Source organism: Pantherophis guttatus, chromosome 6 (assembly GCF_059756535.1).
Source record: "Pantherophis guttatus breed Tessera chromosome 6, ASM5975653v1, whole genome shotgun sequence".
Taxonomy (NCBI): domain Eukaryota; kingdom Metazoa; phylum Chordata; class Lepidosauria; order Squamata; family Colubridae; genus Pantherophis; species Pantherophis guttatus.
This window is the reverse complement of record NC_142068.1, coordinates 79,240,421-79,267,575: the sequence shown is the minus strand read 5'-3', so window position 1 is coordinate 79,267,575 and position 27,155 is coordinate 79,240,421. Positions and strand designations below refer to the sequence as shown.

General features: G+C 39.4%; 2 protein-coding genes across 2 annotated transcripts in view; one reads left to right on the top strand and one right to left on the bottom strand.

The window, feature by feature from the left end:
- Positions 1–27,155, bottom strand: part of CDH23 (cadherin related 23) — a 635,835-nt gene that overhangs the window by 75,523 nt on the left and 533,157 nt on the right. The gene's annotated exons all lie outside the window — the stretch shown is intronic.
- On the top strand, positions 1,800–25,340 carry VSIR (V-set immunoregulatory receptor). Its single transcript, XM_034435762.2, has 7 exons — positions 1,800–2,211; positions 12,440–12,898; positions 14,322–14,372; positions 17,898–18,005; positions 20,077–20,104; positions 22,096–22,283; positions 23,374–25,340. The coding sequence occupies exons 1-7, from the start codon at positions 2,148–2,150 to the stop codon at positions 23,433–23,435; spliced, it is 960 nt and encodes a 319-aa protein (XP_034291653.2). The 5' UTR covers positions 1,800–2,147; the 3' UTR covers positions 23,436–25,340.

The following is a 27,155-nucleotide window of genomic DNA, read 5'->3' as shown; positions in this document are numbered from 1 at the left end:
ACTCCAGTGACTTGCTTAACAACCACACTTAAAAAACCTCTGTAAAATCAGGCATTTTGTTTAGCAACAAAAATTCTGGTCCTAATTGTGGTTATAAGTCAAGGACTACCTGTATCACATCTCAGGATCTCTATGGAATTGCTACAAATAATTCCAAATGGTGCAAATTAGACTTTTAATGAACATTTACATCAATAGATGAAAATATAACAATTATTACGTGTTTTTGCACATCTACGTAGAGCCCAATTTCTTTATAATTAATAGCTGCGTTGGTCCACAAATAGCATGAACCAATGTATTATATCATTGTATTATATATCAATATCAACTGGAATTTGGCAAAGGTCAAATTTGCATATTCTACTTGCCTGGTTTGCTCCATGATTTACAAGCTGGTGGCCTAGGATTTTACAAGTCAGCATCTGCCCATTTGTGACTTTTAAAGCGAGGGTCCCTTGGAAGTAGTAGTAATCTTGATTCAACAACAGAAATATATGGAAATACATGATTTCAGCTACGCTTATCATACTTTTGGGACTTTGGGGCTTTTAAAATAAAGGGGCTACAGCCAGGGGTGAAATCCAGCAGGTTCTGGAGAACTGGTAGCGGAAATTTTGAGCAGTTCGGAGAACTGGCAAATACCACCTCTGGCTGGCCCCAGAGTGGGGTGGGAATGGAGATTTTGCAATATCCTTCCCCCAGGAGTGGGAATGGAGATTTTGCAGTATCCTTCCCCTGCCACGCCCACCAAGCCACACCCACATAAACGGTAGTAAAAAAAATGGATTTACCACTGGCTACAGCCCATTTTAAAATAAAGGGTAAGCTTTTACTCCATTTATTTTATTAAATTTCTATACCGCCCTTCTCCCAAAGGACTCAGGGCGGTGAACAGCCAGAAGATAAAACACATTTAAACTATGTATAATAGAAGTAAATTGGATACCAAACTTTTTATTCAACTCCTCCTTAGTACATAAACTCCCAGATCATGGCCAGCTGGAACAAATCCTGGTTTGTTGACATTTCTCAACGTTCATGTGGTAACAAGAATTGAGAGAGATGAGCAACGAGATCATGGCCAGCTGGAACAAATCCTGGTTTATTGACATTTCTCAACCTTCATGTGGTAACAAGAACTGAGAGAGATGAGCAACGAGGGCTAGTTTGGTGGTGCAGCAGTCAAGACGTGAGGCCCTCGGAAGCAAGCAAAGGCAAACCACTCCCGATACACCTCGCCCAGGAAACCGCAGGCAGCCGCCAGGAGCCAACACTCACTCACTTACACACAAACACACACACACAATAATAATGAACGTTGACGACTTTCATCAGTTACGGAACTTTAATTCGAGCGCGGCGGGCGCCTTTGCACAGGCTTCCCAAAGATAAAAGCGAAGTTGCTTCTGGTTGGTTTCTTCTTGGAGAGGCTCATCTCGGATCAATGCCCGCGCCCTTCCCGAACTCCGGAGGCGTTTTCTAGCCAGCCCAGGGCTGCCGAAGAACTAACCCGGGACGGGGTTTTTTTTGACTCCATTTCACCGGAGGGTCCCGCTCTCTTTTAAACGAAACCGGCGTAATCCGAGGCTGGTTCGCCTGCATTTGCCGCCCCCACCCCCCATTCCTCTCCCAGCCCCGTCAGGCAGGTCGCTTTAGCTCAGTTCTGCCGGAGCGCAGCTGGGGCAATTTCTCCACCTTGCAATTCTAAAATTCCCGCCAAGCCACAGGCGATTCTCTGGCCGCCCGTCCCACCCTCTCCTCGGCTTGAGGCAAAAGGCGGGCTGCTTTCGGCCAGCAAGTTTAGCCACGCCCTCCTCAGGTAGAGCGGGCTTGCCCGGAGAGGTTCATCTCTGGGCTGCCTCCCGAGGTCAGGCGCGCCCGGGAGTTCCTTCTTCTGGCACCGGGCGGCCTCCGGGGGGTGCTCTTCGGTCGCTTGTCCGGCTTTGACCCCCCCACCCCCAAATTGCGCTCCGGGGCGGCAAAAGAACCACGTTTCCGGCACTTGGGCAAACCCCCCCACCCCCTTCCCGCCTGTCTCCTTCGGTCTGACAACCCAACTCCGCGTGTCGTTGCGCAGGACCGGAGCGCGCCCTCTGAGTGGAATCCCCCACCCGGGTCCGTCCCCCCCCCTTTTCAGGGACGGAATGGAGGCGTCCGCCAAGTGGGGGCTGCTGCTCCAGCTGGGGTTGCTTCTGACTCGCCTCCAAGGTAAGAGCCGGCTCCCTTCGCCAGAAGGACTTGTCCTGTGACCCCCCCTCTTTTTTTTTTGCATTGCCTTCTGCTTGCTCCATCCCCGCGGAGGCTGAGCTCGCCTCCTATTTGGACCTCCTGCATCCCCCCCCCCCGCGCGCAAAATGGAGCACCCCATTTTCAAGCAAAAGGGGGCCAAGCGGGGCAGGGTTGATAAATCTCTCTCTCCCCCCCACCCCTCTTTCCCAAAGGCCATAGTATTTAGGCGAAGGCTGCACTCGGGCGTCCCTGCTTTGCCTTCCCGGGTGCGAGCGAGGAGCCATCTCTGCGGAGGTCCTTTGCGCTTTAAGGCGAAGCCTTGAGGGGAACAAGGGCGCCCAGGCACCTGTCTCGGCCTCTGCTCCTTGAATAAGAAGCGCTGGAGAAGTGGGCGCGGAGCATGGGCTTTACAGCAACTTTTTGGGAGGGACGGGAGGGCAGATGGAGCGAGTACTGAAGACATCCGGGCTGAAATCACACACAAAAAAGGGGGGGAAGGGGGGAAAACAGGCATTTTTAAAAGTCCCACTTTTAAGGTAGAGAGAGACAGACAGACAGGCAGAGAGAGAGAGAGAGAGAGAGATAGGCAGAGAGAGAGACAGATAGACAGGCAGAGAGAGACAGATAGGCAGAGAGAGAGACAGACAGACAGGCAGAGAGAGAGAGAGAGAGAGAGACAGGCAGAGAGAGACATAGGCAGAGAGAGAGAGACAGACAGGCAGAGAGAGAGAGAGAGAGAGAGAGAGAGACAGACAGAGAGAGACTGACACAGAGAGAGAGACTGACAGAGAGAGAGACAGAGAGAGAGAGACTGACAGACAGAGAGAGAGAGAAAGAGAGAGACTGACAGAGAGAGATTGACAGAGAGAGAGAGAGAGAGAGAGAGAGAGACAGAGAGACAGAGAGATGGAGGGTGACAGACAGACAGACTGATGAGGCTGGTCTCACATCATCCAAGCAGGTTTTCATGCCTAAAATGGGACTCGAAACTCCTGATTTCTAGTCTGGTGCCTGAACCACTACTAGCCAAAGTGGCTCTCTTATCCATATTTGGTTCTACTATGACCAAATCTCTTCCAAATCATGCCAAGAAAGCAGCTCAGCACAGCTGCAATGAGCAACAGGATTATTTTTAATGCAGTGTAGTTTCTCCTTTTGCAAAACTAGCGGATTAAACAGCAAACTCGCCACAAATTTGCAAGTAACTTCTAAAACGCCTCCTAAAATAGCAGTTATCTGAAACAACTCAGTGAGCAGAGTTGGCTGTTGGTATGATTGTATCTTCTGTGTAAAGCCATGAATTTGTTAGCAGGTCATGGACAAACGGCTGTCCTTTGGGGTCATTACAGGTATCTGGAATAGAAGAACATGGGTGTTTTCTGATACGGAAGCATTTTGTATAAAATAGAATGCAACATTGGTTAATAAACAATAGCTCCAAACTTAGTTTTAATTTCATAAAATTGAAATTCATTGCTATTTTCACACACTATGTGAACAAGACAGTTTTTATATTCCAACATTCAGGATACAGTCTTAAGCTTATTGCATTTGCTTGTACAACATTTGCTTAAAATATTTAAGAAAAAATAGTTGGATACTTTGTTGTTTAGTATGTAAGGCAAGCAAACTTTAATTTTAAGGGACTGGGATTATTTCCATATATTGTACAGCTCAATTTACAATCACAATTGACCCTAAAAGTTCCACTGCTAGGCAAGACAGTTCAGTGAGTTGTCCCTCATTTCATGACCTTTCTTTCCACAGTTGTTAAGTAAGTCACTGCAATTGTTAAGTGAACCATGTAGTCAAGTAAGCAAATCTGGCTTTTCCCAGTGACTTTGCTTGTTGGAAACCAGGTGACAAATGGTGATCACGTAATCCTGGATACTGCAGCTATTATGAACACATGCCAGATGCCAAGCATATTTTGACTCTGTGGTCATGAGGATGCTGCAGTGGTCATAAATGAGAAAAACAGTCATAAATCATTTATTTCAGTGTAGCTGTAACTTCGAACAGTCACTAAACAAATGATTATAAATCAAGGAATATCTTATCAGGACATCATCCCAAAAAATGTGGAAGCAATGAAATGACTACTATCGGTTGCTGGAGATGGAATCCTATTAACATTTTTGTTGTTAGTTGCAAAGTCGTGTCCAACACATCGCGACCCCATGGACAACATTCCTCCAGGCCTTCTTGCCTTCTACCATCCTCTGGAGTCCATTTAAGCTCAGGCCGACTGCTTCAGTGACCCCATCCAGCCACCTCGTTCTCTGCCATCCCCTTCTTTTGCCCTCAATCTTTCCCAGCATTAGGCTCTTCTCCAATGACTCCTTCCTTCTCATTAGGTGGCCAAAGTATTTGAGTTTCATCTTCAGGATCTGGCCTTCTAAAGAGCAGTCAGGGTGGATCTCCTCTAGGATTGACTGGTTGGATCGCCTTGCAATCCAAGGAACTCGCAGGAATCTTCTCCAGCACCATAGTTCAAAGACCTCAATTCTTTGGTACTCAGCCAAATATATATATTCACACACACATACACACACACACACACATACTGTTTTAAAGAAGCACACAGAAACAATAGTCCAGGCTTCAATTATGTTGCACTGTAAGGGGCTTCTGGTCCATTTAAGTGATCAATCTTCCTTTTCAGTTTGTCAGCTTTTAATACTTTGGTTTTATTAAATGAATATTAGCATTCAGAAGATGCCTTCACTATGTCGATCCGCCCCTCCCCATTAAAGTTGTGCTCTCCAGGAAATAATTTTACGGGCCTGGGAGGCTGCTAGCATTTTCTATTAGAAAGCAGTTAAGTCTTGTCTCAAGATCTGGCCTATACAATGTAGATTGCTTTTGGCTTTGTGTGATTTGATTGAGACTCTTTATCAATTGAAATTTGTAAGCAATGGTTTCTTTCATCCCACCAAGGCAAAAGCAAAAAAACCACATTAAGATGAAGCATAATACATAAAACCTTTGCTTACGACCAGAAAAGGATTCCTGATCTTTATTCATTCTAAAAATTTTATTGAAAAGTCCTGCAAAGAAGGCATAAATATTTAAGGTAAAGGTAAATGTTCCCCTCGCACATATGTGCTAGTCGTTCCCGACTCTAGGGGATGATGCTTATCTCTGTTTCAAAGCCGAAGAGCCAGCGCTGTCCGAAGACATCTCCATGGTCATGTGGCCGGCATGACTAAATGCCAAAGGCACACGGATGGCTGTTACCTTCCCATCAAATGTGGTCCCTATTTTTCTACTTGCATTTTTTTTTACGTGCTTTCGAACTGCTAGGTTGGCAGAAGCTGGGACAAGTAATGGGAGCTCACCCTGTTACGTGGCACTAGGGATTCAAACCACTGAACTGCTGACCTTTCGATCGACAAGCTCAGTGTCTTAGCCACTGAGCCACCACGTCCCTTCTCATAAATCTTTAGTTGAGGGCTATTTGTCTCTTTCCATAATTCCTAAGAGGGGAAACCAGGGGAGGGATGTTTTTGTTATATTGCCACTTGGGACGTAACCACTCAATGAATTGAACATAATTCTTCTTGTAAAAAGTAAAAAATTACAAACATTCTGTATGATATTTTTTTACAGTTTTAAGTCTGTAGAATTCTGAAAGAAGTTTCCATAAATTTCCATACTTGCATCTGAAGACCTCTAAAATTAATAGCTTAAAGATTCTCAAACTGTAGGAAAACTTAGTAGATGGAAAGTACCTAAATTCAGAAAATAAAGGTGAGGAACTTGTGTGAGGTGGAAAAACATATTCAGTCTCTTCTCTTGTTTATATAGGATTTTGAAGTCAAATGAACTAGATCTTTTAGAGAAAAGCATTTGTTTCATGAATCATGAACATATAATAATTACCTAGTGGGAAATTAAACATAAGTTCTTACAATATGAGATTTTGTTATAGAACAATAGGTGAACAATATAGACCAGTGGCCCTCAATCTTTTGGGTACCAGAGACCCATTCCACAGAGAAAGGTTTTTCTGTGGACTGGAGAGGATGTGGTTTTGTGTGCTGCCTACATGCCGTGGATGGGGCTTCACTGGTTTGTGTGGACCAGTGCTGATCCACAGACTGGAGATTGGCGACCATGATATTGGATGAATGTGGGAGTTGTGGAAAAAAAGGGAATGAAGATCCGTAGAACTGCAATGTCCTTTTACAAATTAAACTTTCACTTAGGAGGCCAACAGAACAACATACTGTAGTAATATTTTTAAATCAATGAATAGGGCAATTTTATAAATAACCACAAAATTAAAGATCTGAAGATGGAATGCAAGAGCAACTTATATTGCCTTATCCTAAATTCCTCAGCAATCTCCTCTATCAGAAGTTTGAAACATAAGGAATTACTAACACTATCTGCTTGAAGTTGCATAACATTCTCAGAGACTCTTCCCATCCTGCTTACAGTCTTTTTGGACTGTTGCAGAAGATACAGAACAATTATTTTTATTTTTTATTTATTTATTTATTTATTTATTTAAAGGGACTCAGGGCGGTGAACAGCCAAAATTAAAAATACATACAATACAAAAGTTAAGATAACTAAAAAGAATTAAATCATTGGCTTCCCAATTTAAAACCCCCAAGTCTATAAAATTTAAAATCCCAATTAAGAACCATTTAGGCTAGGCCGGACCACACATTTTCTGAATAGTTTTTATCCCAGAGCTATAATTGCACTCAACAATGAACTAAAGGGCCACCATCAGTGAGCTATTGGACAGCATTGCTTGGTCTGTTGTGTGGATGTTTGGGTGGTTTAGGGGTGGGGAATTTGTGGTGGGAGGGAGTGTGTTCGCGGATTGTTATGTGTGTTGGACCTGGTCTTTGGGTCTTAAGTGAATTTCGTTGTATGGGTATACTGTGTATACACGTACAATGACAATAAAGTTGTTATTGTTATTATTATTATTGAAGGGTCCCATAAGTTCATGGAAGACTGGCGAAGAAGAATACAATACACTTGTTAAATTTTCCTCATTGCCCTATTTTGTTGTGTGAACAAGATGTACATAACTATACGGGATTAGCTCCACCTTGTTTAAAAAGACACCCATATTAATAACAGCATCACTTACCTCAGACTGAAAATAAAGGAGAACAGAATGTGCTGCTTTTAATGAAAACATATAGGGTTGTTAACATCAACAGACTTCTCACATTTTATAAAAAGGTGTTTAAGAAGCTGTTGACAAAGGCCATATGCTTTTTAAAAATTGGTTTTAAAAGAATGAATGAAAGTGGGGGGTTTGGGGCTAAATATAAGGGTGGATATAGTTCCTATTTTGCCCTGATTCAATAGCCACTGCTAGTATATAGAGCACTGGCGGCAAACCTTTTACTCACCGAGTGCCGAACAGGTACGGTTTGTGCGCGTGTGAGCTATCTGAGGTAACACGCTGCTCCTCCCCTGTGCGCTGCGTGTGCAACCACACCATCTGCGCATGCGTGTGGCTTTTGCGTGGCTCCCCTGTGCGCTGCGTGTGAAATCGCACCATCTGTGCATGCATGCAGGTTTTGCATGGCTCCCACCGTGCACTGTGCGCGCGATCACACCATCTGCGCAAATGCACACGCATGCGCAGGAGAGCTTCAAAGACCAGCTGAGGCCCCTGAATTGTGCACCTGCACACCAGAGGCCTGAACACCAGCTGGGGCGTGCGCGCGTGGGCAGCTGCCGGTGAATTGGGCGACAACTCGTGTGCCCATAAAGATGGCTTTGCGTTCCACCTTGGGCACGCGTACCATAGATTCGCCATCAGGGGTATAGAGGGAAATGACATAGTTACACAAAGGTTAGAGGATGTTGTGGCTCCGTTACCTGAGCCTGTGTCTTCGGCAGGAGAGGACTCCGAGAGTGAAGGAGAGGAGTTGGCAAGGCCTCCCTCTCCAGGGAGGGCAATGCCTTCGGTGTCCACCGAAGGGCAAGAGATAGGGCCGGGGCCAAGCACGTCCACGCAGCCACAGATGGTCAGTGATGAGGGTTATGAGTCTTGGCTGGATCCATGCCAGCGTGGCAGAGATAAGCGCACGCAACAGAAGAAAAGGCGTGCCCGAGATTAGGCTGAGTCACTGGACCACACCCCACAGGATATAAAAGGGAGCGTGGTGGCCAGTCAAACCTTGTGACGAACAAAGCTGAAAGCTTCCACGCCATTCTGCATTGCCGGACTTTTGTTATAGACTTTGCTGGATTATCTCTGGACTTGATTGACTCCGTAATTATTGACTGTTTCTTTTGATGTACCAGAAGTGGGGAGAAGTTATCTCTCCTCTTTGTAAATAATAAACTCTTGGCAGGTAGCCACTAGGTTGTTGCCAAGTTCCGTTATCATAAGGAAAAGGATTTTGCCGGCTGGTTTGGTCTTTAACTCTTGAACGTCTGTTGGTGTGTGTGCGTGTGGTTGGGGACAGAACAGAGGAGATAAATATGATATTAATGTAGAGAGGCTGCTAAAAGTAGTCCTCAACTTACATCCATTTGTTTAGTGACCATTCAAAGTTACAAAGGCATTGAAAAAAAATGAAAACCATTGCCGCATGCCCAGTCACATGATCAAAATATGGTTGCTTGGCAACTGGCCTATATTTATCACAGTTGCAATGGTCCTAAGGCCCTGTGATTGCCATTTGCAACCTTCTCAGATAATTTCTGACAAGCAGAGTCAATGATTCACTTAACAACTGCAGCAAAAGTTTAAAATCTTTGTATTGATTTCATTAGAAAGACTGCGTTAAGCATTAGAAAGAGCAGGGTCACTATCCTATCTTAACTTCATCTCAGTATTTTGTCTGCAAGTTTCATGGTGTCCCTCATAGATTGAAACTGAGAAGGGTGTGAAGGAAAGTCTACCATAGTTCTGAGTGAAGGTTGGCGATTTTGATTGAAGATACAGAAAAGGAAAGTGTAATTATTGTAGTGGGTTTGATAGAGTCTGAGGAATTGGCAGTTTGACGTGGAGGGGGCAATTTCTTTATAACTTTTCAACCCTTAACATGTAGGGGCAACAATGGTGGAGCTGCAGCTATTAAATGTTAGTTCTAAAAAGTGTGGAGTCTTGCGATATAGGACGCAGGATTGCGCTTACAAGGATATTTGTGCATTGAAAGCTGTTCAAGCTAAATTCTTAAGATTTCTAAAAGTTCCCCATTTTATTGCTAATGTACTGCTAATGTTAAACTTTAGCTGTATTTCATTTGAATTCAGTTGCAATTCTGCTGGTCAAAATATTGGCTTAAATAAATTTGTGGATAGGGGAAAAAATGTCCAACTAATTCTCCCTCACTATTCTAGGCTTGGATGAAACCTGGAGTGAAATCAGGCTAAGAATTTTAGATTTAACAAAAAAATAGAACGAACAGACCTCATTTATGCAATAATGAGTGTTCATACCCTCCCTTTATTATATATTTGTACCATTGCCTGGTTCCATCTCCTAGGAGAGTTTTCACATTGGCACATCTAGATATTCTTATCATTAGTTATACTGTTGAGTAGATTGAACGGTATTCCTTATCAAGAGCATTTATATACCTGTTCAGACTCTAAAACCATGCTGCACATTTTTCTGGATTGCCCTATAGTAGTTATCATCCCTGGAAGCTACTCTCCTTTCTGATTAAAAACTATCTTGATCATTCCCACATGGCAATTATGCACTATCCACTAAACAACTAGGATCAGGAAGTCTGTAAAACTGTAGCTAAATTTTGTAACGTATCAGTGAAAATCAGAAGATTTTAGACTTAGGTGCGTTTAAGCCAGGGGTCTTCAAACTACGTCGCGTGGGCTGGATACAGCCTGCTGAAGCCATTAATCTGGCTCACGCGGGACCACAAGGCTACCCCGCCCACATTGCCCCGCCTACCTGCCGGCCCCTATCCGCCTTTTGGAGGTTGGGGAGGCCAAAAATGGGCCCGTTTTTGGCCTCCCCGGCCTCCAGAGAGAGAGAGAGAGATGGGGGAGAAAGAAATTGGGGGGGGAGACACACACACGCACACACACAGATGTCCCTCATACACACCCCAAGGCAGCCACATCCCTTCAGTAACCTCCTTTCCCCCCCCAGGAGCATAACAAATTAAAGTTTAATTTGTATCTATTGTTTGGACTGCTAAATTGGCCATGCCCACCCAGTCACATGCCCACCTAGCCACGCCCACCCAGCTGGTCCTGCCCCCCAACAGTCTGAGGGACTGTGAATTGCCCCCCCTCCCCCCCCGTTTAAAAAGTTTGAGGACCTCTGGTTTAAGCTTAGCTCAGGCATGGAATATAGTTCAATGGAATTGAGTGGCTCATAAATTTAAATAAATAAATAAATAATGATGAACAGGTTTCTAATGAACTATGTTACAATATATATTTTTCGTTCTTTTTCTCTTTTTGTTTTAATTTCTGTGCTTGGTCTATGATCACATTCTTTAATAAACTGAAACTGGATTGATCTAATTTGAACAATATATTTTTTCTAATGTCCTTTTTTCCAACTGTTAAAATAATTCAATATTATTACTGAGACCTGATTTTCATCCCTAATCAACTGCAAAAATAGGAATCAGTGGACAGTTCTAAATCTGTATACATTAAGGAATATAAAACTATGTAACAGTCTTCTCAACCTCCTTGAAGGCAGTTTCAATTATTCATCTTATTCATGCCTGGAAATAGTAGTGTGCAAGTTTTTGTTATTTGTTTGTCAGGCTTCAGTTTTTAACTTTTAATTTAGCAGATGCACTTTGCACTTAAAAAAAAAAAGGATTAGAGGCAAAATTAGAAGTGTTAATCAGAGAAAAGAATATCTAGTTTTGTTTCTGTCTAGAAGCCACTTTTAATCTTTGTGCTAGAGACAGAAAACATTTTTGACTTGGGTTTTGCTAATTAATTTGTCATCATAGAAATAACTAGTATTTACTAAGTATGTGAAAGTAAAAAGTTGTAGTTCTATTTTTTATTTTACGGAGCTGAAAAAAATGGAAGTAAATGCTTTTTGTTTTTCCCCTTTATCTTACACCCCTCTTCCCCTTTTCTTTTCCTTCTCTATTTCCCCATTATCTTTATTTTCATTTGTGTTTTATTCTATGATAATCTGAATTAAAATTACACACACACACATACACACACAGAATAAATACAGCATTAGTAAATGCTTTTTAGCAATATGGCCTCATGTGATAAGATAAGCATATGGTATTTAGCCAGGCACTGGGTTAGGTAGTTTATATCAAGAGACAAAAAAGGAAGAAAACCGTGCAAAAATATACAAGAAGGCGATTTTGAAATGTTACCGTACATATTCAGCATTTCTACAAGTGGAAGTGGTAAATCCTGCCCAGAATATTTTGTTTGAATAACAGTATGCTCCTCTTGATTCACCTCTTCCTTTTTGTTCATATTTGATTGCATGTGCTGAATTGTGTGTATAACTACAGTTTAAGAGATTAAAAAAATGCTAAGTAAATGATTTCCCCCATTGGTACTGAAAAAGTGACTACCCCCCACAAAAAAGCTATGATTAAGCTAAAATAAAATATTAAGAGCACAGAAAGTAGGATTTCAATGAAGTTATAATTATTTCACTCAAAACAGAAACTAGGATGAAGTCACCGTATTTTTCAGAGTATAAGACGCAACTTAGTTTTGGGGGAGGAAAATAGAAGGAAAAATCTGCCTACCAGGTATTCATCTGGCTAGCGTCCTTAGTCTGGTCAGCTTCAACACATTAGTTTGCTGGTTTTTTATCCCCTGCTTTGGGATAAAAAACAGCTTCTAAGGTACAGCTGAGAGGAAGCAGCAATGAGAAAAGCAGGCAAAGCACGGGGGAGATCGCTTCACTTGGCTAACGCCAAGTTAGGGCTGAAAAAAAGCTTCTAAAGAACAGCTGAGAGTTGGAGCAAAGCATGAAGATCGCTTCACTTGCTAGCGCCTTGTTCAAGTACAGCAGAGAGTCAAGGGAATAGGCAAAGCTGGGAAAATCGCTTCACTCTTAGCGCGTTAGAGCTGAAAAGCTTTGAAAAAGCTACATTCGGAGTATAAGACGCACCCAAATTTTCAGCCTCTTTTAGGGGGGGGGAAAAGGTGCGTCTTATACTCCAAAAAATACGGTACATTTATTTGAACAGTATTGCATTATTTGATATAACTCTGACATTCTATTTTCTTCTCTACACAGTGCATTTGGCCACCTTCGAAACCATTACCCCTTATTCGCTCTATGTGTGTCCTGAAGGTCAAAATCTCACTTTGACTTGTAAAATCAGTGGGGTTCTCGCCAATCACCATGATTTGTTCGCCATTTGGTACTTCAGCAACAAAGACGACCGTAGCTGTTCCCAAAGAAAGCATATCCACAACATCACTGCTAAGCAACTTCATCATGAAGCTGAGATGCACCATAGGCAACTTCATGGGAATGTCACTGCTGAGAAATATGCCCAAGGGCATCAAGTCAACTATTACGGATTGGAGTTCTTTTCAAATCATCGCGACACTTTCCATGTCACTATAGCAAATCTTACTCTGCAGGACAGAGGATATTACTGTTGTTATATAATAGAGACTAAGAAAGAAAAGAACAAGCCGCATATCTTGCACCATTCTTATGGTTTCATGGAACTTCGTATACAGAAAGGTATAACATTATGCACAAATCAGATATAGTTAAAATTAAGTTTCTCTATTTTTCACATTCTCCTAGGAATGTCTATAATGAGAGATGAATTGGTCTCAATGAAATTCCAAGATCGTCAAAACAGAAGAGAATGTTTAAAATGGAGTTATAGGGGACATTTTCTTTCCTTCCTGTATAAAAACAGGTTTTGTAATAATGAAAATAGATTCCCTTTCTTAAAGATTTTAAAAAGTTGCTGCACAGAGGTGAGCAATATATATTATAATATATATATATATATATATATATATATATATATATATATATATATATATATATATATATAATATAGCAATATCATACATAATATAGCAATAAGTAGCACTTAAGACTTATATACCGCTTTACAGTGTTTTTCAGCCCTCTCTAAGCAGTTTACAGAGTCAGAATATTGCCCCTAACAATTTGGGTCCTCATTTTACCGACCTCAGAAGGATGGAAGGCTGTCAATCTTGAGCCTGGTGAGATTTGAACTGCCAAATTGCGGGCAGTCAGCAGAAGTAGCCTGCAGTGCTGTACTCTAACCACTGCACCAGCGTGGCTCATTAATTGGGCAAAATAAATAGGATTATAGGCATCTGTTTGTTTGAAATTATGATCCATATCCCATTTTCTGATGAGAATTGACCTGAAAAATATCAGATCAAATAGTCCCTTTATGCTTTGATTTATGTATTTATTAAAATATATACCAATGACATTATCATGTCACTTTAATCACCTTTATTCAACACGCAACTTTCAAAAATGAAATGCACATTTCTTTTTGAGTAGTGAAGAATTAGAATGTACTAGTAGCAAAATAGGAATGCATTTTTCTAGAAATTATGATTATCAAATTTCCCTGACCAGTTAAGGGAACTTAATTATATTATTATGGTCAGTAACCAAAACAGAGTACAATTTAAAGAAAAATTTAAAATATTTTAATAGGATGCTTAAAAAAGACACAGAATTCCCTGACTAAATCACATGTGATTATTTTAAATCAGTTTGATTTAAACCAGATTATTCTATTCCATCTACATAGGGAAAATGTATATTCCCTTTATAGTTCTGGTTATATCTCTCCCCCAAGTCCTTTTTCTTTTTAAGGTGATTGATAATTGCTACTTGCAATCTTTTCATTTGTAACATTAGAAGAATAATGTAATGCACGAGATTAAAAAGAACAGATCAATTTACACGTTTTGTAGCACATCCCTCTGATGTACATATCTTTGAACTGTTTCCAACTTTGTGGGGTATGCCCTAACAGCTTCGTCTGGGATAGGAATATCATAGGTTTTTAAAGATTTATTAATGAATGAGAATTTTATTATTTATTTATTTATTATGCCATCCAAGAAACTAACATTTTACTACTGTTTTTTTTAATTCACAGCAAATGGGTTGTCTCCAAACTGTACATTTCATCTTGATGACAATACGGAAAGTAAGACTGCTTTACCATATACTCATACCTGCATTTTTTCCCCCAAGAAGCTGTATAAATCCCCAAAAGTATAAATCCCCAAAATTTGACATTCTGCTAAAGGTTTTGGAGTTTCATCTTTTGTTCTTGCACTTGTCTCCTTATATTAACTCCCAGTTTCACACTGTCTGATCTCCTCCTATTTATTTTTCCCTATTTTGAAGCTGTTCATCTTATAAACTATCTTCTTCTGAATCTCCATCTTCTTTCCTATCTCATTCTTCATTATATCTTTGAAAATCTTTAGCTTCTACACCGGAATAATCCACATCTAATGTAAGATGACGATATTTAATGTCAACAAGGATCAAAGATCAGTAGTCTGAATTACTTATGTTACTTATGTGTTGTTAATTCTTTCTTAATTAAAACAGAAATAGTATTTTTTTTCAAATGTAATCCAAAGACAAAGTGGGAGACAGTAACTCAATTGGAGCAATTGAGAGTGTTCTCAAAGGGAATTACTGTATTTTTCAGAGTATAAGATGCACCTTTTTCCCCCCTAAAAGGGGGTGAAAATTTAGGTCTGTCTTATACATCGAATGTACCCCCGCCCACCCACTGGCCCCCACCCTTTGGCCTCTGCCTTCCAGCAATTTACCTCCTTGCAGCAAGCAGCAAGAAGAAACAGCCCATTTCAGCTTCAGCACAGCCTAATTAGCACAAGTTGATTGTCCGTTGGATTGGCCTCCTGACTCTCAGCTGTTTCAGGCTACAGGGATTGCCATTGCCTATTGCTGCGTGGGCTTTAGCTGCTTGCTGCAAGGAGGTAAATTGCTGGGAGCAGATTTTTTTTTCTTGTGCTAATCAAGCTATGCTGAAAACGAAAATGAAAGTAAAGCAGGCTGTTTGCTGCAACTAGGCAAAATTGCTGGGAGGCAGAGGCAGATTTCTTTTTCTTGTTTTCCTCACCAAAAAAGGTAGGTCTTATAGTCTAGAGCGTCTTATACTCTGAAAAATATGGTATTTTTTTTTTCTAGGAGGGGCTGATTTGCAAATCTGGCATGTTTAGCAATGGGAATCCTTAGGTGGAATAGAAATTAAGTAAAGTTTATTGTTGTAACCACAGGTTATAATGGATACCATCAAATACAATAACAGAAGAAGAATAAAGTTGTAAAATGAAATATATTTTTTAAAAAAAAATATTAAATGTAAGAAGGTTAAAATAAGATTTTAAATATTTTTCCTCTCTTTGATAAATGAGGACAGAACAAAATCTCCTATATATGTGGTATAGACAGCAATAATCAGATTTCCAAGATAGGAAGAACATCTCTAGTGAGTCTACCGGAAAGGCTTTTTTTTTAAAAAAAAAAGTGTGTGTGAATCTTTGAAAGAGTCATTTCAGAGAGAGTGAAGAGACACTCCAATAGCAGAAGAAAGTTATTATGGTTGACCATGTTTAATGAACAGATTTAGTGTGAGACTGAGGAAAAAATTACTTCTGTCAAGTATATTTTGACTTCTATATACTGTACAATTTGATAAGATAAACTTTTGAGTCAGTAGTGATAGCTTTCATGTAACCTATGGTCGCGCATCTCATAGCAGTGGCTCTGAAATGGCCTTCTATCTGATGAGAGTGTGGGAAAATTAATTGGACCCAGGCAGCAATTAATTAGGTTTTAAGAAAGGATGAGCCCTGGTTTCTTGAAGGAAGCAATAGGGCACCTAGTCCCTAAGAAACTAATCATTGTTTTCAGCAAGATGCTCAAGTGTGTGTGGCAGACCAGAGTCAGAGTGAGATCTGTTTTTGGTAGGAAGGGAACCTTTGTTTGAGTGACAGAAGAACAGAAGTGGCTGATGTTTTTATAGGTAGTCCTTGATTTACGACCACAATTGAGCCCAAATTTCTGTTCTGTTCTTTTCTGTTTGCCCTTTCTTGCCATAGTTGTTAAGTGACTCACTGCAGTTGTTAAGTTAGTAACACGCTTGTTAAGTGAATCTGGCTTCCCCATTGACTTTGCTTGTCAGAAGGTCGCAAAAGGTTGATCACGTGACCTCGGGACACTACAACCGCCATAAATAGGGACCAACTGCCAAGCATCCAAATTTTGATGACGTGACCGTGGGGAATGCTGCAACAGTCATAAGTGTGAAAAATGGTCACAACTCACTTTTTTTAGTGCTGTTGTAACTTTGAACAGTCACTAAACAAACGGTTGTAAGTCACAGACTAACTGTATTGGCCTTATACATATATTTATGTTATGTTAAAATTACACATTTTAGATTTGAATCAACATTAACTGGTTTCTCTTTGAAGATTAGTGCAGTATTGAGAGAAATCATCCATATAGGAACATGATGGATGTAAACAATAAATAAAATATGTCACCTTGTTTTTTTCAAGCCTTCTGGCTAATACTGGTTTATACAGTGGGCAGAAATTAAACACTGGTTTTTTTTTTAACATTATAAGAACTCATTCAGGTCACACTTGGTAGGTTCCCTTCCTTCTCCTTCCAGAGGGAGCTGTCAAGCCTATTTCCATTTTAAATTTACCGCAATATAAAATGCTAATCTGCTGATAATCTTAAATATGGTTAGTGAAACAAGCATAGGCTGTATTTGAGTAGCTTGTTTGCACTAATTGCACTTAAGTTTAAAACTTAAAAATAACTTTAAATTAATGTTCACCTCCAAACATGAGAAACTACATTAAAAGCTCCTGAGTTCAACCCCAACCTTATACTATAGAAAGAGATAAATAATTGATCTAATAACTGTAGATTAACAATAGGCGGAAATTACTTCAATATCTCCACTTGAAGAATGTATTTGTTAATTACATTTCTATCATAAAAACAGTGGTCTTTATTACCTGGGGATATTTAAAATGGTTTCCATTTAAATAATGCAGTCTGAAATGTAAAATATTTATTTTTATTTTAAAAATAAATGAAGGGAAATTAAAATGCTCACTTAGCAAGTGAGAGGTAATGCAATGCATTTTCCAAAATATTTTAAGAACAAATTTTCTGTAGGCTAGAAACTGAGAGACGATGAGTTCTGGTTCTGCCTTAATCATGAAGCCAGCTGGTTGGCTAGTAACTCTACCTCAGTCCTAGGTGTCAGGAGTCAAAACTGACTCAAAGACACAAATAAATCAGGTTTTGCAAATCAGTTGGGCACGGGGTTGTTGCATTCAAGTTCATCACATTAGCTTTCAATATTGGCTATGCTGATTGTATTCTAAAATATCTGGAGTCTCTGATTACTTTTCCCTGTTAGAATGGCTTCCCATTCATTGGATGTATAAATCAAATTTTACAATGAGGAAATCTGTTTTATTTTACGGGATTCCCTTGAAATTGCAGAATTGCCACCTCGGATATAAATTAGCAGAGAAATAGGAGGACTCAGTCAATAACTGTAACTCAGAAAATGAGGCCACAACTCCCAATGAGTAGAAAAATGTACTTCCTTTCTGATTTCTATATTGTGGTGTGTTTTTTTTTTTTTGTTGTTATTTTTTTTCAGATACCACAGCAGTCATAATTACAACAGCGGCTTGCATTATAGGCATTCTGTGTTTGCCTTTCATCCTACTCCTTATTTACAAACAGAGGCAAATAATTAATAACAGGCGTAAGTATCTGGATTAACCCTGGTTTTTTGCCACTATTTTGATTCTTTATTTCAGTATTCCACGTAAAGTGATAAAACTGCCTTTCCTCCCATTTATTGCATGCCCTATTACATGAATGACAATTTTATTTATCATATTTATATTGCTGCCCATCTCACATGAAAATCAAAGAGGGAAGTAATAGGATTTCTAGTGGGAGGTTATGTGTTCCTCCAGTGAGAAATGATTTTTGGGTGGATTCTTTCTTTATTTCTTACCCCACCAACAGTTTTACTATACTGTAGGCAGAAGGAGAAGTCTAGAGGCTGGCTCAGGAATTTTGGGAGTTGGTCCACAGGTTATCATTTTGCCCATCCCTGTTCTGTAGTTACTCATTCACGCAAATAGGAAATTTCCATTACTGGGAAGACCTTTTTATGTTGAAGCTCATTATTCTAAATCTGGATTTAGCTTGCTTTCATTTTTATATGCACCATTGAATGTCTACATACAGTATCTTGTGTTAAAGTAGCACAGGTAAGATGCTGACGAAATATACACTGCTCAAAAAAATAAAGGGAACACAAGCAGAAGACATCCGAGATCTGAATGAATGAAATAGCCTTATTAAATACTTTGTTCGTTACACACAGTAGTTTTGTGTTCCCTTTAGTTGTTTGAACAGTGTATAAACTACTGTATGTAAAGAACAAAGTATTTAATAAGGCTATTTCATTCATTCAGATCTCGGATGTCTTCTGCTTGTGTTCCCTTTATTTTTTTGAGCAGTATATTAAGGTTAAATATTTGTGAACAATTTCTAGTCTCAAAATACACTGCAAAAGAGCTAAATTCTTTTTGTGTTTGCAGGAAACAAATTAAATATGAAACCACAGCAATCTGCCTAGAAAGATCTCTGTTTAGAAATCTATTAGTGAGGTGATAGTTACATTATTAAAACCAGTGGCACACGGAGTAAAATAAGTAAGATTTTCAAAGGTGAAAAAAATCTGATGTTTGTTGTACTGCTAAAAATAACCACTTATCTTCTTCTGATCAAATTTTGCTTCATATTGCTGTAAAACTATGATATATCATTTTAGTAATGTGTCAAAATGTGATGAAACAACCAATATCAACTAGATTCATCTTTCCTAACTTGAAGTTGTCCAAATGTGTTGCATAACTCAGACTTCAGAACTTCAACTCAGGAGTTCACACCTTCAGAGAAAACTCATTTGTTAGCTGTTGGCGAAGGGAATTGTAATCCAGTGTGCCCTAAAGATAGTAGGCTAGGAAAGGTTCCTGTAAATATTGTCATATTTCCATTGACTGAGAATAAACAAAGACTAATAGAGCCAAAGTGGACACCTACTAGGTTATCAGATTCATGTTAATAGGTGGCTGCTGGACTTTCATTTTATTGTTCCATGTGGATCTTTTTGACAGGAAGTATCTACAGACCTGTGTATACCTGTGAAAGCTTCTGCATTTAAAACTAGAGGGGTAGTTTTGGATACGACTTGAATAGTACCATCTGTTCTTTGCAAATGAGAGGTTAGGTAATGCAGATCACTGTGTTGTAATGATTTGGCTATGTTTTAGCTTTAGTTTTATTCCATAGATGCCTTTTACAGGAATATAAATGGATGAAATAAAGGATTCAGCTCCTGAACACAATATAAAAGAATGAAATAAAGGATCCAGCTCCTGAACGCAATCTAAATGGGTGAAATAAAGGGTTCAGCTCCTGAACCATTTGGGTCAAGTATCTGTATGCCATATGAATGAGTACTTTTTACTCGTCTAGTTCAAATCACCAAGCCAACAAGAATTGGACCAAAGACAACAGAATTAGTTGCTTAGGGAAAGCAAAGCAAACAGCCTCTGTTGAGGAAATAGAAAAGGGTTCCATTCTCTTAAATGCATGATGGTACCCCCTGGCTATTGAACAAACCCCATGGTCAAAAGGATTGTGTTTAATTCAAGGGACTGAATGATACTTTTCCTGTGGTTGAAATATTGGGATCTAATGGTAGTGAAGCAGGACTACCTACTCTTCCTGTAACAAAATTGCATTTGCTTTTGCAGGTGCTCACGAACTCGTAAGGATGGATAGGTAAGCAAATACCTTGAACCGTACCATATATTTGTTATTGCAAAACCACATTGTGGGTGATACAATAAATTAAGCCTTATCAAACAAAAGAAATCAAACCAATTTCAAAAGTCTCCTACTTATAAGAGTCTGAAGGATGCATGTCTGGCAGATCTTCTTTAAAGAGGAATTCAACAAGAAGATGCCACGGATAAGAGAACAATTACAGAGTTGGAAGGGACCTTGGAGGTCATCTAGTCCAACCCCCTGTTCATGCAGGAGACCTGCACTAGGGATTCAAACTCCCGAACTTTCTGATTTGACAAGCTCAGTGTCTTAGCCACTGAGTCACCTACCCAAGCTGTCACCTCAGAACATCTCAGCTGTGTGAAACATTTCCATTGGTGTTTGGCACAGAGCCTCTTCACATTTTTTAAGAAAGTTGACTTACCAAAGACTTTTCATCTAGCTAACTTACTCCCTGAGGTAAAATAAAATTTTCTTTAAGTTGCTTCCTAATGACTTTATAGATATGTCCATATCATACAAATTTTTAGCAGCAGTTCAAAAGTAGTTTGCTACTGACTTATGCCAGAAAGTTTTTTTTCCAACCGCTTCTAGCTTAACAACCCTTCTTTCCCAGAGAGTTCTCATCCAAGTGTTAATCAGATCTAGTTTTCAAGCCCAGATAAGGTCACCTAGATATTGACATTTCTGAGACGCTTCTTGAGAAACTCTGGGACTGTGCCATTTTGGATGTGAAAAGTCAAGAGAGTGTCTTGAACTGAACTTGAATTAGCTGGAAATCAATTTTCTTAAAATTGGCATTATTTGATCTATGATTGCTTAGCAGTTGATGGATGGATGGAAGCTACGGGGGCAGAAATCTCTCCTCACAGCTTCAGGAAGAATGGTGAATTGGCAAGCAAGCTCCATACTGTGCATTGGTAGGAGGACTCTCTTTCTCCTTCTCTCATGCTCTTCAAGGACAGCTGTCAAACCCATTAATTTTTTTTCATCCGTTACATGGAGGAAAACCAAGATGATTGTAATGACTTGAAGGAGAGAGGATAGAAAAAGGCTAAGAGTCAGCATTAGGATATCATGGCTGTCTTATTTTCTGCTGACATAATAACTTTATCCCAGCAATTGGGGAAAACCCTAATTTGAATAAGGCAACATCCTCAGGGCAGACATAATGCAAAGCAGGCCTGTTACTATAGAAGAAAACAAAAAAGCTCTGATTTACTTTTTGGCTTAGGCCTTCGCTTATTTAGTCAGAAGCCTGTCCAGTGTCCATCATCAGCTTTTTCTAGGCATGGTATGACATTATTAAAGCCTTTGCTTGACCATTCTCTTTTTCAGGCCACAAAATAATAATAAAAAAACTATTTAGGGTGTCAGTGTATAAAAAGTAAAGGTTTCCCCTGTTCAGTCCGACTCTAGGGAGGTGGTGTTCATCTCCATTTCTTAGCTGAGGGAGCCAATCCAAAGATACTTCCATGGTCATGTGGCCAGCAGGACTATATGCTGAGGTGCATGGAACGCTATTACCTTCCCACCGAACTGCTACCTATTTATCTATTCACATTTGCATGCTTTCAAACTGCTAGGTAGCAGAAGCTGGGGCAAGTAATGGGTGCTCACTCCATTGGGCGGTGCTTGGGTCTTGAACCTGGGTTGTCAACTTTCTAGCTGACAAGCCTAGTGTCTTTAACCGCCGAGCCACCACGGCAATGCATAAGTAGAGGGTTATTTTTTTAGGGCATAAATTTAGTTTAAAATATTAAAAATAATAATAGATTTCTAATTTGCTTCTATCTTGCCCATTTTCTGATCCCTCAACACATCTCATATTGTACCCCCCATCAATAGCACCGAATCAGAAATAAATTTTTATATTTATAGTAATAGTTTTCTGACATTGTGCTTTAAAGTGTCTGGATTGCTAGGAATGTAAAAGGCTGGGACTTGACTCTGATGAGATTATCTGACTCGGCTTTCTTTTGCAGCAACGCCCATGGCATTGAGAATCCCGTCTTTGATGCTGTCCCTGATGTAGAGTCAGAATCCAGGATTAGGCCACAATTATCATTTATGGCGAGTCGTCAGGCTTCAGAGTCAGACCGACACCTTCTCTCAGAGCCAAATACCCCTCTCTCGCCTCCAGCCCCGGGAGAATGTTTCTTCCCATCACTTGGTAAGTATTTAATTGCAGGGTGAGTGCATGCTAATAGCTAGCAGCAAGCATCTATGTATGTAGGTCTCTACCATTGGTGAAAAACTTTCTTGTTTCATTCGCTCATTCGTTCGCTCATTCGTTCGTTCATTCACCACTCACCTCACACAAGGTGACTCTGGGTGGCTTACACTGTTAAAACATATAAATTATAAAAAAATAATAACTTTTTTTTTCTAGTGTTATTCCTACAAGTCCCAGATGCTAAGGGAGAAAATGGGGATTTTGCAGTATCCTTCCCCTGGATTGGGGCGGGAATAGAGATTTTACAGTATCCTTCCCCTGCCATGCCCACAAAGCCACACCCACCAAGCCATGCCACGTGTACTAAGCCACGCCCATAGAACCGGTAGTAAAATTTTTTGAAACCCACCACTGGTTGGAAGGGACCTTGTCCAATCCCTGCCCAAGTCCTTATATAATCTCAGCCAATGGTTGTGCAATCTTTTCTTGAATTTAGATTAGAATGCATTTGATGTCATTTCATAAGAGCTTATAATATGATAAATAGGTTGGTTTGTAAGCCATCAGAAGAAGGTATTACTTTTGCTTCTGCAGGGGACACCAGACAAAAGAATTTTGTAGGCTGACTGTGGTTTCTGAGGCATTTTTTTTAAAAAAAAATTTGATTTATATGCCGCCCTTCTCCGGAGATTCAGGGCGTCTTACAATGCGCTAAGCAATAGCCTTCATTCTTTTGTATATTTATACAAAGTCAGCTTATTGCCCCCACAACTGGGTCCTCAATTTACCTACCTTAGAAAGGATGGAAGGCTGAGTCAAACTTGAGCCTTGGCGAGATTTGAACCTGCAGTACTTGCAGGCAGCTGGTCTTAATAACCAGCTTAATAACAGGGTGCCTTAGACCACTGTACTACTAAGGCTCTTTAATGGGAAATGACCACTGCTCCCATTTATTGGTGCCATTTCCCCCTTTACTTTTAATTGTTGGGTGAGAAGAAATGGGCTAAGCAGTCTTCACATTTAAATAACTAATACCACAACAAAATCTAGGTTGAATGTATTAATGCATGTTGTCAATATTTTCCAGATCCTGTTCCTGATTCACCAGATTTAACAAAGGAATCGTCAAAGGAAGATGTTGTATTCTGAATTTTTAACAGCAATATGAACAAGGCTTACTATTTGCTGCTTTAAAGGAGAAAGAGAGGCAGAGACAGAGGGGAACAAATGTGAGAAGTTTTTAGGAGACTGTTTCTAAAGTCTTGGAGGTGCTTTTTGACTGTCCTAAATATTTCAATATATTGTTGTTCTCTGGTTTCTGAAACAATTCGACGTGGAGAATATGGAAGACAAGGAAATATTATTTTGCTCTCCTGGAATTCTGCAAACTTTTTGTTTTTTTTACTTCACTGAAGTTACTGAAACGTGTTTCTAATGTGTTGTATGGATTAATTAGATCAAGATCATGTTACATTTTTATTAACTATAAGGGATTGTGAATAGCACCACCACCAAGCCTTGCTCTGCATTCAAAATGCCTTGGTTCCCTAGAAACAGAAACTAACGTACATGTGCAATATATATTTTTTTACTTTGCATATGTATCCTTTAAACGATTGTATGTTTACACATGTTTTAACATAGTGATAAGATGCTTTGCTTGTATCCTGTCCTCAAAAAATCAGACCCCAAAAGAACTATCTCCATACTTCACTCTAGTTCTAATTCAGTCTTTTCTTTGCTCTCTTTTTATTTGCTAATGATTTAAGGAAATCTAAATGAAGGTTCTCAATTGCATAACTTACAAGTAAATATTACTAGTAAGAATACGTTGAAAATCATGAAGGATAATCATGTTAAGAACATAAAAAATGGATTTCGATTTAGCTCTGTTGAACAACAGTTTGCTTTTATAAGCTGTTTCAAAAGCATGTTAAAAAGGGTTTTACAGAACATTATTGATTTGGTACATTTTGTTTAAATGATAACTTTATGTCATTCTGGTATAATTTATCTTGTGTTTTGTAAACATCTTGTAAACAACAGCCATAAACATCTTGTAATGTTTATGGCTAAGTAGGCAGAGGAAATGCTTTAACTGAAGGATCTTTCCAGTTGTGAATTATAGATATAATTCATATTGATATATTTAAGTGAAGCTGTCTGGAGAAAAATAATATATTTGATAGGGTAGAAAGTACAAGTAACTTTTGTCATAGATACAAATTGGCCAACAGCAATCGGTATTTAGAGTTGTTTAATCCTAGTTTCCAAACAAGACAGTAGTCATTCTGTCTAAATCAACCTTTTTCAACATCAGCAACTTTAAAACTTGTGGATTTTAATTCCCAGAATTCCCCAGTCACCATGCCACCAAGTTGCTGATATTGAGAGACACAACTCTAAATACAAAGAATGAGTGATATTTTAAACGTGTCGGGGATTTCATAAACATATAATAGCCAAGATCAGTCAAGTTAATTTTATACTAATGCCTAAGAAGTGCCTTATCTTTGTCTGGCAATAACATTACAACAAAGATAAATTACATATAGTAGTTAACTATTTGTAGCAGTTTCAAAGACAGCTGCTTGACATTTGTCTAATGGTAGGGTCAATTCTTTCCTTTTTTTTTTCTTGGCGAGGTATGATTCATTTTTCTCTTGAACAATTCTGTTTTTGAAAGAATTGTTGCAATGTTTTCTGTTGCTATATGTACTCTGACAAGCTACACTATATTAAAACTCATCCTTATTGAACGTAGGAAACATTCCTGAATTGTATGTACTAAGTAAAGAATGAGATGTTTGCACTGTTCACTATTAAAGATACATTTAAATAGAAAATTTTGCTTAAGAACAAAAATTAAAGAAGGAAAAAGGAGGTAAGCTAATTATATGAAGAAATTGTATTCTTTTTGTTCTGCTTACTTCCTCCTGTTTGGTGATTACTTTCCTGTGTACAAGCAAACTCTTTTGACTTGCTCTCTGAACAGGTCCATTGTTTATTTTCTGTTGATCGTAAATTGATACAATAAAAGTTTAATGTGGCTATTATTTTTCTTTGGTGACAAAAAGAACCAGATCTGTTTTACTTTTGTGACAGAAAGAACAATATCTAGTAAAAAAAAAGTCAATCTGACTCCATGTCAGAGTCTTTGATGGTCTCAGCAACAGATAATCAAATTAATAAAAATCTGCCTTATACTGCCCTGGTGTAAAATAATCTAGCTTCCTTCCCAATTATATTTCCTTCCCAAGATATTTTTTTCATGGAAAATATCTTTATGAGACATGTAGTTTTACAAATTAGACCTGCAACCTTAGGCACATTGTACCTTAGATACATTTCATTAAACATCATGGTTTTCTTTAGAGTTAACACATATTACAGTAATGTTGCAGAATTTGTACACTATGTTAAGGCCCAACTTTTTACAGCTAAAACTACTATACAGTTACCTTCAAGTTTCTGATCCCCCTTTTTATATATAATAAGAGAACTTGACAAAGGGGGGGAAAATGAGCAAGCTCTATTTTCATTTACTCTGATGGACCTAAGTATCTCTATCTACCTGAAGAAATCAAATATGACTCAGAATAAAACTATGAAGGCAATCTGGTGTTTTGTATGGGAACTCCAAGAGTATAGGAGCCCAGAGTAGCATTTATTTGCAATCCCTTCAAACAATTGTGACTTTCCCCAGGTTTACATGCTTTGTGGAGATGGAATGTAAACTACTACACAGGCGTAGTGACTCCAATAGTGGAGAATAGATCTTAAAGTGATTTTACAGATCATAGTAGAAATATAAAATAGTTTGATTTGACCTGTTATACAGGACACACTTTCTAGTAAGTGAGTATTGCATGATGAAAAACATTTTGTAACTGGCACCCTTGACCAAAGCCCTTTCCACAGTCAATCCACAAATCTTCAATAAGGAAGTGTCACATCAGTAGCTGTAAACCAGCATTTTTCAAACTTGACAATTTTTAAAATGTGTGGACTTCAATTCCCAGAATTCCCCAGCCAGCATGTAATACAATTACATCAGGGCTGTCAAACTTGCAGCCCGCGGCCCAGATGTGTCACAGGTGATGTCCACACCCAGTTTAGCAAAGGGGAAAAAAATTCCGATACACCATGTGACGCCACCGTGACAATGCAAGTTTGACACCCCTGAATTACACAATCAAACCACTAAAAAGGGGGCAGAGAACATACAAATGGCCATACTTTGTGAATTTGGGGTCCAGGCTCCTTGGACCATCTAATCCTGGTGGGTTTAGCCAACCACACCCATTCTGGCATGGGAAGCATGCTGCAGATCCTGTCATCCTAAGTATTTTGGCTAGCAGGGTCCAGGAGAAGGGCCTTCCTTGCCATTGCACCTGCGCGCTGGAACATCTTGTTCCCTGGAGTGAGGTTAGCTCCAATTCTCCCAAACTTCCATAAGAACCTAAAAAACTAGGTCTGCCAGTTGGCTTAGGGTTCCAAAGGGGGAGCATCACGGTGGAGATGGTTGATAAATTAACAATAGATCTCACTCCCCCACCCTCATCTCTCTCATCCTCCTTATCTTTAATTGGGGTGCAGTGTTCGGCTTTATATATTAATTTATTAATGTCTTTAGTTAGTTGCGAAGTCGTGTCCGACCCATCGCAACCCCATGGACAACGTTCCTCCAGGTCTTCCTGTCCTCTATCATCCCCCGGAGTCTATTTAAGGTCACGCTGACTGCTTCAGTGACTCCATCCAGCCACCTCATTCTCTGTCCCCTTGTCTTTTAGCTTATAGAATTTTTATCTTTTATGATTGTAAGCTGCCCAGATTTCTCCTCAGTTAAGATGGGCAATAAAAAATAAT